Source organism: Canis lupus, chromosome 35 (assembly GCF_011100685.1).
Source record: "Canis lupus familiaris isolate Mischka breed German Shepherd chromosome 35, alternate assembly UU_Cfam_GSD_1.0, whole genome shotgun sequence".
NCBI lineage: Eukaryota > Metazoa > Chordata > Mammalia > Carnivora > Canidae > Canis > Canis lupus.
The window spans coordinates 4,848,196-4,862,647 of NC_049256.1; the positions used below are offsets into that span (position 1 = coordinate 4,848,196).

The window sequence follows — 14,452 nt, forward strand, 5'->3', positions numbered from 1 at the left end:
GTATGCCAGGTTGCATTTAAGGGAACAAAAACTCAAGTAACCCAAGCAGAAGACTTTACGGCCTGGAGGGACAGTGCTCGACCGGTCCAAGCACCTTGCAAACGGCAGCAGAGTCTGACTGCACACCCAGGCAGGTCTAGCACAGAGCACTGGCATGCTGCTGGGGTCACACATTCGGGGCACGGCCCAGTTCCCTGCAAAGCTGCATCCTGAATGCAGGGATGCCACTGCAGGGAGTCTCGACAGCACGGGGGCGGGTCAGGCCAGGCGTGTGTGGCCAGCGGGTGCAGCGGCAGCTCTGCTGTCCCCGCGGCCACGGGCAAAGGCGGACAGCGGCCTCCCCTGGCGGCACGGTCAGCCGGCCTCCAGCGCTCCCCGGGGGTTCCCCGGGGGTTTCTGGTGTCACCCAGGCGCTGCCCCCGAGACATGCTGCAGCGGCGTCCTGGCGCCAGCAGGGCCCCGGGCTGACTGCCGATGCCAGGGGAGGAGGTGAGGCCATGCGTGCAAGCCGGGCACAGACGGGGCAACGAGGTGCTCTTTCTAGAGGTGAGAGGAAGTAGAGAATACAAATGTATGCTCATAGTGTCCAACCTACGGCCAACTTCAGCTGCAACTCTTGAAGGATAACAGGAGAGAGGAGGAGAGAGACAGGGAGGGAAACCACAGGTCTGTGAGTCTTCATGAAAACGCCCATTGGGGTGCAACAAACAGTGGCCGGGTGCACCGCACGGGCATTGGGGGCTCACCTGAGTCAGGATGCTGGCTGTATTTCCCGATCACTGGGCCCCCGGAAATGACGGCCCCCACGTGGACGAGGACGGAGACGGTAGGTAAAGAGGGGAGAGAGGAAGCACGTTAGGGAGGAGCCACTACAGGGCTCTTACATGAGACTGGCTCCCAAGCCACCTCCCCGCCAGCTCGGGGCTGGGCCCGTGGGGGAGCAGGATCGACACCTGCCGGGGGGCCGGGTGCTACAGGGAAGCAGACGCCTGTGGGTGAGGGCGTCCCGGGACACGGGATCGGTGCCCCCTCGAAGCAGTTTTCTGCTGGGCGGGGAGAAAATGGACCCCTGCAGAGCGGAGGCCCCAGCACCGCTTCTAGAACTCACGCTGAAGGGTTAGTTTCCTCCTGAATAAAATCCTTCGGGAGCCACTGCAGGTCTGTGCTGGGGGAAGCAGCACGTGCTGCGGGGGTGGGGGGGGGCAGCCCGGCCTGCGGCGTGTCTGCAGGCTCTGAGCCCGGGGGTGCCCGGCCACTCGTGTGCACCACGCGCCCGGGGTCAGAGCGGCCCCGTGACACCCCCAGGGACCACCGCCTCCCTGCACGTCCGCCCGAGGCTCCCTGGAAGGGTAGGGCCCGGGGACAGACACCCCTCCTCTGTTCCCCGATCTGTCACAGCGGAATGCAAGGCCGCTCCCCCCAAGGCCCGGAAGGCACGGGAGGGGGGCAGCTCAGCAGTGGCCGGGCCGGAATCCGGAACCGGCTCGGCGGGCGCCACGAGGCCAGGCGGTTCCCAGTTCTTCCCTTTTCCTTCTGCTCCGACGCGGACGCTCGCCCCCCGACGACGGCGGGCTTTCCGTCTCCCCGCCGCTCTGACCCCCGCCGCACCTGCGCCGGCCCAGAGCCCCGGTCCTGCCCTCGGGGGCTCCCCTTGTGGAGGAGGGGAGCGGCGGGGGGCACCTGTGTCCTGCGGCCCCGAGCCGTCCTGGGGGGCCCCGAGCTTTCCCACGTCCCTCTCTGGGTGCAGGGGCGCGGGGGTGGGGGGATGCCTGGCGCTCTCTCCAGGCCCGCGTCTTACAGCTGCAGGGGCTGCGTGGATGCTCTAGTTCGTCCGTGAATTATTTTTAACATTCACTGAGGAACTCTTTGGCCCAAAGACAAGCCGATGAACTTGGGAACAGCTGCTGGAGAGCAGTGTCCCAATACAAGGGTGTCAAAGTTTCCCCGTATTTCCCATGAAAGGGCGCTTTGTTCTTCTGGTCACGTGATTGCAGCACAAAGAAACAGTGTGGCCCTCCGGGGGGAGGTCACGTCCACGGGGCCGGGGCCTCACGTGCGGGGGATGACGGTGTGGCCAGGAAGGCCCCAGCGCTGGGTGCGGGTGGGGGGTACGGGGCGGGGGGTGGGGGCAGGCACGACGCCCTCCGCCCAGGGTAGCCCCCGTGGACCTTGCAGTTAAAACCCGTGCTTCCCAGGGCACCTTCCTCGGGCTGTGGCTTTTGGGATAACAGCGCAGGTAGCAGGGAACTGTACCCTAAAGTCTCACCCAGCTCTTGCCCAACTTCCTTTGGTGCAAGGCCAGCTCACGTCCCCTGGGCTCTGCACCCCCCGCCCCCCGCGGCCCATTCAATCCCTGGGCCCCACTCACGGTTGAGGAGGCCGAGCTGCAGGAGCGAGGCCAGGGCGGTGAGGATCATGAAGAGCAGCAGCCCGCCCCTGCGCCCCAGGAACCTGACCACGACGCACATGGCCAGGCAGGACGCCAGGGCGATGCTGGCCACCGTGTAGTAGTCGGCATAGAAGTTCTCGAGGAGCGGCACCTTCACCTCGTGGCCCATCATGCTCCTCGCAAAGCAGTGGTGAATCCCGTAGCCGGTCAGCCTGTGGGAGACACGGACCCGGGGTGGGGGGCGGGCAGTGGGCAGGGGTGCAAAGGCAGGAGGGGTCCGCGCCCGGGATGCACACGGGCAGCTCAGCCATCACAGGGGGCCTTGCCGCGAGCCTGCGGGGTGGGTGCAGTGCCTGGAGGGAGACCTCAGGGCAGCGAGGGGCGCGTGCCCCCGCCCCCGCCCCCGGGGTGCTCGCTCCGCATTCCTCTTGCCTTAGCAGAAGAGTGGGAGCCTAGAAGCAGGAGGCCTGCTGTTAAAAGCACTCTCCACACATCGACTCACCTAATCCCACGTCCGCACCCTAAGAGCTCCCATCAGACCTATTTTACAGATGGGCTTCAGGAGGCTCCAGGAGGCTAAGCGGCCTGCACCGGTTACTTAGGCTGCCTACCTGGGCCTCTCCCTCTTCCTCCCACGCTCAGGATTCTGGAAACACGGGGGTCCTTCCAGAGAACTCCCTACCTCCCACATTCCTGCTGCTATTGACGAACGCCCCTGGGGAAGCCTAGGACGTCAGGCCAAGTGAGGTCATCTGGCCTTGGACCCTTTGTTTCAATTCCTAAAGCTTACTACAGTTTCCCTCCCTTTGCCCCGGGGCCAGGCTCTTTCCTGCCTCCCCCAGAGGATCACAGAAACCCGCTGGGAAACGTGTGTCCCAACTGCTGGAGACAGATGTCCAGTCTGGGAACTGGGGACCCTAGTGCACCCGGGCCCCCGAGGGAGGCTGCAGGTGCACGTGCACCACGAGGGCGGTGCTCGGAGAGCTCATTCGCAGCTATAAATTTCCTTCTCTCCACCCGCCCCTCCGCGCCCCTCCCTGCTCTGGGGAAATCAGAGTGCTTCTGTCACCCGCGAGGACGCGTCAAGGTCAATGGCAGGAGACCCCTGTCCCCGCAGGAGGAAGCTGCCCTTTGCCAAATGAACTCATTTCCACTCGGGAAATCCTCGGCAACTGGTGAGATTCGGTCCATCTCTGGGGACCCCAAATGACTGTCCCCGCTTCTCAGCCTACTGGGCTCTCAGGAAAATCTCCTCCCTCTGTGTTCCGTTAGGCAGGAAGTCCGAGCGCCACAGGTACGGAGGTCAGAGGGATGGATTCCCTCCCCGCAAACAAGCAGCACTCAAATGGAAACTTGGCATCTCTTCCATGTCACAGTTTGTGTTTCTTTCTTCCCCAGAAGTAAACGTTGGAAAAGTCATTCCATTTTTTTTTTTTTTTTTGTCATTCCATTTCTAATGGTCCCATTAGCCTGGCTCGCATCTGAGCCTGGACCGCGGCATGGTGGCCGGGCCCGGGGCCAGCGCTGGGTCGGGAGGCTGAGGCCTGAGGGTTTGGGCCTCCCTGTCCTCGTGTATAGGACAAGGGCGTAAAGAGGACCCCAGTATCGAGAGCTGCTTCGGTGCAGCTGTGGGGCACGGTGGGCCAGAGCCCTGGGTCTCTCTCCTTCCAGGACAGCAGTCCTGAGGCCCTTCCCAGAGGGGTGTAAGCTTCCCCCCAGGGCCTCTAACACCGAACGAGAGTTAACACACCCTTTCCCTGAGCGGAGGTCACCTGTGCGGTCAGGGGAGGGCAGGACTATGAGTGAAGATGAGAAAGACCTCCTTGGTACGGGGTGCTGGGCCCTAACCCAGGGCCCCTTGGCCGAGGGCGAAGCTCTGGCCAGCAGCCCCCGTGTGGCCGTGGGAGGGGGCGGGCCCCACGGGCCTCTCCTCTACCCCCTCTCTTTTCTAGCCTCTTCCCGCCCTCTACGCCCTCTTGTGACTCACGAGTTCACACACAGGACCACGATGTTTTTCCACAGGTTCCGAGTCCCCACCACTTTGACGATGCAGACCTTCTTGGGCCTCCGGGAAAGCTCCTTCTCCAGCTCTGCAGGGAAAGAGAGCCTGTGACCTCCCGGCAAGGCCCCGGACACGCGGCCTCACATGCGCTCCCCAGTCTGGGCATCACGACAAGGGGAGCTTTTTTTTTTCTTTTTTCTTTAAGCCTCGGGATAGAATCCGGCTCTCAGGATAGAAACATGTCCACAGAGACACTAGCTTTGCAGCTCAAACGTCCCCGTGGGGCCTGAAGGGAGGCAGGGCAGGTGCCAGGGCACCCTGCCACCAAGAAGCTTTCTCACCAGTGAGGCAGGTTACCCACAGAGAAGCCATCAGCAGGGACTCGCTCCACGTTGTGCGAGAACAAAGCCACTCTGGGTTATGGAGGCGCTAACCAGGCTCAGGCCCAGGCCGTGGCAGGAGCCAGCGGTTTCTCCCGGGGCGAGTCCCATCCGGCTGCAGGGCCGCTGGCTCAGGGAGGGAGAAGCACCTGCTCCTGCGCTCCTCGGGTTCGTGGGCAGCAAGTTCTGTGGCCGCAGCGCCCCTTGTGCTGTCGCCCTCCAGGGCGCAGGGGCCTCCGACCGCCGGGCACAGGGAAGGCATCCGCCGGAGGCTGCCGGTGCAGCTGGCACAAGGGACGGGGAGGTCCCAACAGGGAGCGCTCCAGCCTTCGGGGTCTCCCTGTGCGTTTGGGGGCACGATGTCCCACCTTCAGCCTCCTCGGTCCCTCCTTGCTCCTCCGGCCAAGCACGGCTCCGGGGAGCGACTCTGCCCACGCGCTCCCAAAGGCAAAGGACCTAACCCATCGAGTGGGCAGCCGGGGCTCCCCAGGGCCGTCCAGCCCACGAGACATGAGGCCACGGGTCGGAGGAAGCAAGGGAGGTGCGACAACTAGGCGCAATCCCGGATGGGGTCCCGAGACAGGCAGTCACTACTGGAGAGCCTGGTGACATCCGGGTGCAGGCCGGGGTTCGGCTAACAGTACTGCACCCGTGGCAGCATCTCGACTGTGACAAAGGTCCTGTGGTCATATGTTAACAAGGGGGAGACACAGGGCAGGGTCCTCGGAAATTATGTATTAGTTTTGCAACTTTTATGTAAACCAAAAATTATTCCAAAATAAGTTTATTAAAAAACAAACAAAACAAACAAGCAAACAAAAGCAAGCAGCATGGGTGGGGAGGCCCAGGGTACTGAGAAAGGCTTCGGAGCTTGGAAGAAAGAGAATTTCCTCAGGAGGGACTCCAGAGCGGCCACCTACTGAGCGGACTGTGCTACCGAGATGCTCTCTGGTATTTCCGAGGGCCGTTCCCACCCCGACGTCCCCAGTTCAGCTCTCCTCTCCTCTCTCCTTCCTGCCACCTATGGCAGGAGGGTCACAAACCTTATTAGTTATAGTTTGAAGGAAAATATGTTGCTTAACCATGAGGGTTTAGGAGTTCCTTATTTAAACAATTTTTTTTTTTTTTTTGGATCAATGTCCCCGGCTTGGGCATTGAAGGGTGAAGGAGAGGTCTTTCCAATGTCTGAGGCATGCCATGCCACCTGCATTTCCAGAATTTTCATCTTTCCCATATTTAGGTGCAAAATTGAGGTCTATGCACAAGTCCAAACAGCTAGCACTTCGGCTGTCTATCCACGGATTCCCCCCAACTCCTGGGGTCTTCTGAACCTTTATTTTCCCCTCTGCAAACATAAGCTAATTTGATTTACAAACATCCTTTTCCCTTGGTTAAAACACGAACAACCTTTTAAAGAACATGGAAATATTATGGTTAATGGATACTACTGGATCCAATTCTGAGTATCTTCATTGTTACAAAATTCATCAGGAGGGAACACCTGGGTGGCTGAGTTGGTCAAGCCTCTGCCTTCGGCTCAGGTCATGATCCCAGGGTCCTAGGATGGAGCCCCATGTCCAGCTCCTTCCTCAGTGGGGAGCCTGCTTCTCCCTCTCCCCCCCACCCCACCCCAGCTCACGCTCTCTCTGGCTCTCTCTAAAATAAATTAATAAAATCTTAAAAAAATAAAATAAAACTCATCAGGAATCAACTATAGCAGTCGCATTTACTCACCATGGAAATCATCCAAGAAGAAAATGGCTATTAGAATGTTTATATAAGTTTAATTTTTTTTTGTAATGTGGCCCAAACCCTACCTGTTAACATATTATTGTATATGAAACAGATGTTTATAAAGAAGCTGCAGCACTTGCAATTGTGACCTGAGTGATTTTTTTTTAAATAACATGAAACTGTAGAGCCCAAGGTCTAAGGAACTTACTGTAGTCTACAGAGGTAACTGCATTATTCTAAACAGAATTAAATTAACCTGTCTGGGGCTATTGATATGTTGTCTCTATTACACACATCACCAGCCTATTAACAACAATACAAACCGTCCTCAGCACTAGGTCTATTTCTCTGGGACAAAAATCTCCCAGCTCTGAGCTATAAGAACCATCAGACGGCTTTTGAGACACCCTAAGGGAACCGAATACGTCTCTTGTCATCAGAGGGAAACCCGGGATGTCCTCAAGTCCTTGCACGTGGCTGTGTGGCGGTACGGACGGGCCGTGTGAGCTGATCAGAGCCTGAGCACCGAGGAAATGACTGTTAAAGGCATTTCCTCTCCCTGTCCCTCCTCCCAAGCTCTCCCACCCTCTGGATTTACTGCCATTAGAAATATTTCAAAATAAAACCAAGCCAGGCTTCCTGAGTTTTGGCCAGCCGGCTCCATCCTGTAGCCCCCCCCCCCCCCCCCCCCCCGGCCCCATCCCCTCTCCTCTGCATTTCCGCTGATCCTTGTCAGGTCACAACCTAACTTGGGATGCCGCGAAGGGTCCCACAGACCTAGCAGAACCCGTCATCATTCTTTTTATTGAGCTTCCTTGGGAAAGCTGCTCTGTGCCTCAGTTTCTCAGCTGTTAAGTGGGACAGTGCCCCTCTCTTGGAGCATTGCTATGAGGCCCAAAGGAAGGAAGCCAAAGAAGCCCCACGTGGGCCTCAGCGAGCAGGTGCCCTCCTAGCCAGTGCTTTGGCTGGCCAAGACTGCGCTGGCCTCCCCAACCAGCTGCAGAAGGGAGGGGTGTCCCTGCAGACACACAGCAGGCGGCACGGCCTCTGCATGGCGAAGAGGTCCAGGTGAGGAGCCAAAGCACGCTTCCCCAGGACAGCACGGGGACAAGGTGGTAGCAGGGCACTCAAGGCTCACGCCTGTGGGGAAACACACAGATGATAACTTGCATTTGTTTGGATGTAACGGAGGGATTAACTGGCCTTGCTTTTATACTCGTACACTGCTAACGTATTCCTGGTGAAACTGGAAAAGCATCAGTTATAGAAATGGGAAAAAAGAGACAAAAAGAGAAATGGGGGGAAAGGAGGTGGGAAGAAGAGCAGCAGCAGGAGGAGGAGCAGCAGCAGGAGGAGGAGCGGGAGGAGGAGAAGGATCAGCAGGAGGAAGAGTAGCAGGAGGAGGAGGAACAGCAGGTAGAGGAGCAGCAGGAGGAGAAGCAGCAGGAGGAGGAGGAGCAGGAGGAGGAAGAGCAGGAGGAGGAGGAGCAGGAGGAAGAGGAGGAACAGGAGGAGGAGCAGCAGGAAGAGGAGGAGGAGCAGGAAAAGCAGGAGGAGGAGCAGGAGGAGGAGGAGCAGCAGGAGGAAGAGTAGCAGGAGGAGGAGGAGGAACAGGAGAAGGAGGAGCAGGAGGAGGAGGAGCAGCAGCAGGAAGAGCAGCAGGAGGAGAAGGAGCAGCAGGAGGAGCAGCAGGAGGAACAGCAGCAGGAGGAGGAGAAGCAGCAGGAGGAGGAGCAGCGGCAGCAGGAGGAGGAGGAGCAGTGGCAGGAGGAGGAGAAGCAGCAACAGGAGGAGGAGGAGCAGCAGGAAGAAGAGGAGGAACAGGAAAAGCAGGAGGAGGAGTAGTAGTAGGAGGAGCAGCAGGAAGAGCAGCAGGAGGAGGAGGAGGAGCAGGAGGAGGAGGAGCAGCAGGAGGAAGAGTAGCAGGAGGAGGAGCAGCAGCAGCAGGAGGAGCAGGAGGAGGAGGAGCAGCAGGAGGAGGAGCAGCAGCAGGAGGAGGAAGACCAGGAAGAGAAGGAGCAGCAGGAGGAGGAGGAGGAGCAGTAGGAAGAGGACGAGCAGTAGGAAGAAGAGGAACAGGAGGAGGAGGAGGAGCAGCAGGAGGAGGAGGAGGAACAGGAGGAGGAGCAGCAGGAAGAGGAGGAGGAGCAGGAAAAGCAGGAGAAGGAGCAGCAGGAGAAGGAGCAGAAGGAGCAGGAGGAGGAGCAGCAGGAGGAGCAGCAGCAGCAGCAGGAGGAGGAGCAGCAGCAGGAGGAGGAGCAGCAGCAGGAGGAGGAGCAGCAGCAGAAGGAGGAGCAGCAGCAGCAGGAGGAGCAGCAGCAGCCACCCCTACTGGGAGCCACTGTAAAACATGTGCATAAAAGCTCCGGGCAGGGGATCCCTGGGTGGTTCAGCGGTTTAGCGCCGGCCCCAGGGCATGATCCTGGGGTCCCCGGATCGAGTCTCACATCGGGCTCCCCGCAGGGAGCCTGCTTCTCCCTCTGCCTGTGTCTCTGCCTCTCTCTCTCTCATAAATCAATCAATCAGTCAATCTTAAAAAAATAAAATAAAATAAAAGCTCTGGGCAGAGGCTCCGAGGGCCGGAAGCGGAGGAAGCACCTGCCGTGTGTTCCACGCGCCCCTCAGGCCTCAGGTAAGGGCTGGGCAGGATGGCACGTGGCCATTTGAACAAGCGCTTCAGAAGCAAGCGGGTGGGAAGGCTGCGGGGATCTCCGCGAGGTCCCTGGGCAGAGCCCACTCCCAACATCTACCCACGGGTGGGACAAGTGGCCGGCACGCTGACCCCGTGACTCCCCCTCGGGGCACGTGGCTGCCCAGGTCCCGGCCTGGAGGAGGAGGAGGTGTCCCCTAGGGTGCCGAGGGCGGGGCGCTAGCGGGGGCCAGCTGCAGGCTCCTCGCTTGCTATGCTGGGACTCTGGGCAGGGGACCTGGCCCCGGGGACCCTCAGCTCCGCACCTCACTCTGAACCGACAAGACAGACGAGCCAGAGCGGCCAGGAGGGCGCAGAACCGAGGCCCGACGCCGCGAAGGGCCGGGGAAGGCCCACCTGGGCCTGAAGCCGGGACTCGCCCACTGTCCGGGGGCCAGTCTCCGAGGGCACGCTGCAGGGACGGCCTGATGCAGGAGGACAGAGGACACCTGCCCCTGCGCGGGGCTCGCTGCTGCCACATGGGGTCCGTGGGCCGTGGGCTACGGGGCCCCCAATGCTTAGCCTCTGCGGCCCCGCTTCCCCACGTGTCAAGCAGGGGGTGGGGGTGATGCGATGACGGACCTCGCTGAGGCTCTGGCAAGAAGCAAACGCAGGTGAAGTGTGTCACCCCCGCCTGCAGCCACTGCCCGGTGACTGCCCAGCGCACCACGGCTCAGGCAGGGCGTGCGCGGGGCCCCGACACAGGGTCCTCTCGGGTGGGCCGCAAGGGCACGGCCACTGTGGGGCCCGCAGGCCTGTTCTCCTGCACTCAGTGCTGAGAGTCCCGGGCATTAGGATGAGACAAGGAGAGGCGCCCGGACCCGACACCTCCTGTGACCCAGTGGTTATAGGAACGCCGCTCCGAGCGCATCCCAACATCTACCCGCGCTCGGCTAGAGGCTCCGCAGGGGAAACCTGGCACGCTCAGAGATCCACCCGAGACGGCGCCCACAGGGGAAAGGACGGGACGATGTAGGAACATCAGGTTTCCTGGCGCGAACACAAGGGGAGGAGGCAACGGCCGGGGTGTGGGCCCCGCCCGGCCCCCCAGACCCCTCCAGGCCCAAGATTCTCATCCCCAGCCACCCCGCTGGTCCCATGAGACACTGCCCAACCCCCGTCTGGCCTGCGGACACCTCATGCACTCATTCAACAGGTAACAGGGAAAGCCTGCTCTGCGGCAGGTGTCCCCTGGGGCTGGGATGCAGAGGGACGCAGCTCCGCACTCACGGCCTGCCACGCCAGGCCTCGGGGCAGGGCAGGGCGATGGGCCTAATAAGGAGCCACACCAACCAGCCTGCCACAGCGACAGGTGAGCCACTGTCCTAACTGGAGGGTGACCGGGCCCCTGAGGAGCTGGCCAGGTGAGCGTGGAGCACGCAGGTAGGAATTGGGGTGGGGGGATGGCCAGGTGAGTATGGGGCATGCAGGGAAGAACCAGGGTGGGGGATGGCCAGGTGAGTATGGGGCATGCAGGGAAGAACCAGGGTAGGGGATGGCCAGGTGAGTATGGGGCATGCAGGTAAGAATGGGGGGGGGATAGCTGAGGTCACCGAGGTCACGTGGGTCGCCCCCTCCCCACCCCCAGCCTCCTGCGGGGGCGGCGGCAAAACTCATAAGCAAAGAAAGGAAAAAAAGGATTGAACACCGCTTTCTAAAAATGGGAGGAGAATGAATCAGTATAATTAGGATCGAGAAAACAAGCTTTTCCCAGACAGTATTTTACCCAGAAAGAAATGGGATGTGGTGGTTTCGTCAGGGAGACGCCAGAAGCAGATTATACCGCGGGACCCAAGGGCAGCGGGCTGCTAGTGAACTCGGGGAGACGGCTCGGGCATCCTGAACGAGCAGATGTGGCCCTGAGGGCAAGTCAGCGCGGCACTCGTGCGCGGTCACACGGGTCCCCGTCCGCGAGCGGTCACCCCTGGGAGGCAGCAGAGCGAGGCTGGGCGACCTCCGGCGCGACGCTTGGCCTCTGCACCTGGGCGTCCTCATCTGCCCGTACCTTCCCCACAGGACCGCGCCAGGGACTCTAAGGCCGGGCACGGGGAGCACTTAAGCGGACGTCAGTACTCGCAAACCGTTCGGAAATCTGACGGACAAGCACTCTGCGAACGTCATCCCGTTTATCGTCGTCGTCACGGGCTAGGAAGGGGCCGCGGATGAGCCTCGGCAAAGCACCAGGCCTGCGTCCCGTCCGTGTGAAGCAGACCTGGCTCCTCGTGTCCTTGTCTAGGCCGCTAAAGCAAGGGCCGCAGGCTTCCGGAACCCCGCTGCTTGTGCTGGATCGCCAGGCCGACCCAGGCAGCCCCACAGAGGGACGCAGCCCCCTCCCAGGTCAGGGGACAGGCCAAGGCATGGACGTCATCCCGCTCAAGCAGCAGCATCTGGGGAACTTCTACTGACCGGGAACCCTACGTCTGAATCAGGAGTCTAACCAAAAGCCAGCCTAGGAACCACGGAGATGCTTCCAGAAGCCCTTCCTGGCCAGTGAGACGCCAATTTCTCACGTGTTCCTTCCTCATTGTGAAAAGAGACATGAAGCCAACGTTCTCCTACCTCGCTTAGGTCTCTGCTCCCCTGCTCCCTTGGAGCCAGGCTCCCCCACACACCTGCGACCCTTCATCACACCCTGTGCCTCTCCGCCCCGTGGAGTTTTCCGACAGCATCCAGCGTCCTGATGCGTCACACCTTGCACTGTCGCTAGGCTGTCCCCTGCTCACCTGTACACTCCACCCACACGGCAAGGCTTTGCCTGGTTCCCCCTGTTCTAGAACAGTGCCTGGTCCACAGCGGGCACTAAGTACGTACCCGTTGGACAGAATTTCACATCATGGGGAGGGGGATTAGAGCCTGCAGGTTATTCTCCTGGGAAATCTATAACGGCAGTACCACCTGCTTCAGGTCGGCAGGTTGTTGTTGCAGGGGCTGGAGCTTGGCATCGGTTTTGCTGGGACTCTCAGAGGGTCTGTGCATCGTGTACACCAGAGTCTCTTCCAGTGCTTATTAAAAATGCAACTTCTCAGAAGTTCTTCTGCTGGGTCAGAACCTCTGGGTACAAGGCAGGGAACCAGGAACATGGACTTTTAACAATTCCCTGGTGGCACTTATGGATCCCCAGCCTGAAAACTGCGATCTAGTGCGTCGTGATGCTCCTGATACACACAAATTCTATAGATCTGACTCCCGAGGGACGCCCGGGTGGCTCAGCGGTTTAGCGCCGCCTTCAGCCCAGGGCCTGATCCTGGAGACCCGGGATCGAGTCCCACGTCGGGCTCCCTGCATGGAGCCTGCTTCTCCCTCTGCCTGTGTCTCTGCCCCTCTCTCTACATCTCTCATGAATGAATTAAAAAAAAAAAAAAGAACTTAAAAAAAAAAAAAGATCTGACCCCCGAACCTAATACGCTACATGTCAACTAACTTGGATATAAAGAAAATGTTAAAAAAAAAAAATTCTATGGATCTGAACTACTAAATGAAAAGACTTCGCTTCTCTACTTCAGATGCCCAACAAATAGGTCAGAAACAGACAGTGGCATCCACGAAGGTGATACTCGGGGAGAGAGGCAGCGTGGACCAGCGCCACCCCACGCCCGGGCTCTGCAGGTGTATACACCTGGGTGGCAGGCAAGGCTGAGTCCCAGGCCTGTCCCAGGCCCCTCCCAAGTACTCCTGGACGACGGGGCGCGCATTGGGCTCGCGCCTCACTTCTGGTTCAGGACAGGCCCTGTGGGGACGCCGCAGGGCACTGGACTCGCTCAGGAAAGAAGCCAACACCTCGGAGGTGGAGAGGATTTCGATCCACTTGCATTCCTAGTCTAGTTGCAGACCCACCACCGAGGTTGGGAAATGACACGGGGAAGACGGCGGCTTGGTAAGACGGCGGGGAGTCTGGGCCCAGGTCGGGGGGCGCCCCTCCGGGTCGGGGTGGGGCTGCCGGCTGACCTGAGCAGTACTCACCGGGCATCACACCTTTGATGTCACTCTCCGGGTTCATGCAGTTCTTCTGCGTGAAGTGCAGGATCAGCTTCTTCGCAGACTCAAACTGCTGGGTGGCCATCAGCCACCGCAGGGACTCGGGGAATATCCTTCAAAGAGACAAAGGGAACCGGTGAAGGTCTTCAGTTCTGGGGGAGGGGGGCATCCTGCACGCAGCCTCCGCCCTGGGGGGTGGGCGGCACTCACTTCCCACCCACCTGCACCCGTGGCCGTGAATGCTCGGGACTCTCAGGAGCCGAGTCAGAGAAGCGGACACCGTGGGCAGGGAAAGGTATCTACGTTTTTTTTTTCTTTCTTTCTTTTTTTTTTTTTTGTTTGAGCAGGTGTAAGAAATAGGATTTTTAAGGTGTGGCAGACAAGAACAAGAAACCAGTGTAAACTTTTCAAAAATAACTATGGATTTCTAGAGCAGGTTTAAACGGTTCGTGGAAGGGCTGCCTTTGTTGTATTTTGTCACAAAACCCAAATATGAACGGAACGGCTTTACGTCTAAGAAAATGCACCACGTGAGCCCCCGGACAGTTCTTTTCAGGTTTTGAACACTGGGAGGCTGCCACCGGGCGTCCCTAGACGACTGCTTGCATCTCGCTGCGGTGGTGCCGCGCTTCGGGTTTCATCAGCAACAGATTCCTTGTTTGTTTTTAGGCGGAGACCTTGTGAGGAGTCCCCAAAAACCAAAAAAACCCCAAAACCCCACTAGTGTTTTACTATCGATGCATTTTGTAAGTTTACTTTTACGACAGTATTTGCACGTCGATCAAAGAGAACGGGGCGCCTGTTTGGAACGGGGGTCGGCTCACGTTTTCTGTACAATATTAGGCGATATTCTAGGCTTTGTGGGCCGACGCGGTCCCGCGGTTAAGCCCTCGACTCTGCCACGAGGGCACGCGGCCACGATGTCACGCGCAGGAAGAGGTGTGGCCGCGTGCCCTCGGGACTTGACTGCGGAACACGCGGCATCTCTACCCGGGAGAGAGAGAAAAAGCAAAAGCTGGAAATGGGGCCTGGGCTCCGGCTCCCGCCGCGGCTCGTCCTACGGCGCCCGGGGCTGCCGTCGCTACCAAGTCACGGCTGCACCTGCTCCCCGGGCCACGCGAGCTCGGAGGAGCCGCTCCCTGGAGCAAACCAGCGGCCGGGTGGCAAAGCTGCCATTTGTTCGCACCGGATCCCATTGAATCAAGCGTGTTTTCTGTGTTGTACTTTCTCCAATGTGTCTGGTCAAGCCGTAGCGCCCAGGGAAGCACTAAGCGGCTCCTCCG

The 14,452-nt window shown here is 59.5% G+C and overlaps 1 protein-coding gene across 3 annotated transcripts in view; it reads right to left on the reverse strand.

The window, feature by feature from the left end:
• SLC22A23 (solute carrier family 22 member 23) overlaps positions 1 to 14,452 on the reverse strand; it is a 163,384-nt gene that overhangs the window by 11,884 nt on the left and 137,048 nt on the right. Inside the window, exons 5-9 of one of the 3 annotated variants that reach the window (XR_005384216.1) lie at positions 13,155 to 13,282; positions 4,377 to 4,479; positions 2,369 to 2,601; positions 747 to 779; positions 596 to 615 (exon numbers count right to left, since the gene is read on the reverse strand). Coding sequence is in view for 2 of the 3 variants with exons in the window: in XM_038584042.1 (XP_038439970.1) it covers positions 592 to 615; positions 747 to 779; positions 2,369 to 2,601; positions 4,377 to 4,479; positions 13,155 to 13,282 (521 nt within the window). In the remaining variant the exon portion in view is untranslated. Of the gene's footprint in view, positions 1 to 591; positions 616 to 746; positions 780 to 2,368; positions 2,602 to 4,376; positions 4,480 to 13,154; positions 13,283 to 14,452 lie in introns of all 3 variants that reach the window. The other 2 variants (XM_038584042.1, XM_038584043.1) reach the window with 2 other exon arrangements.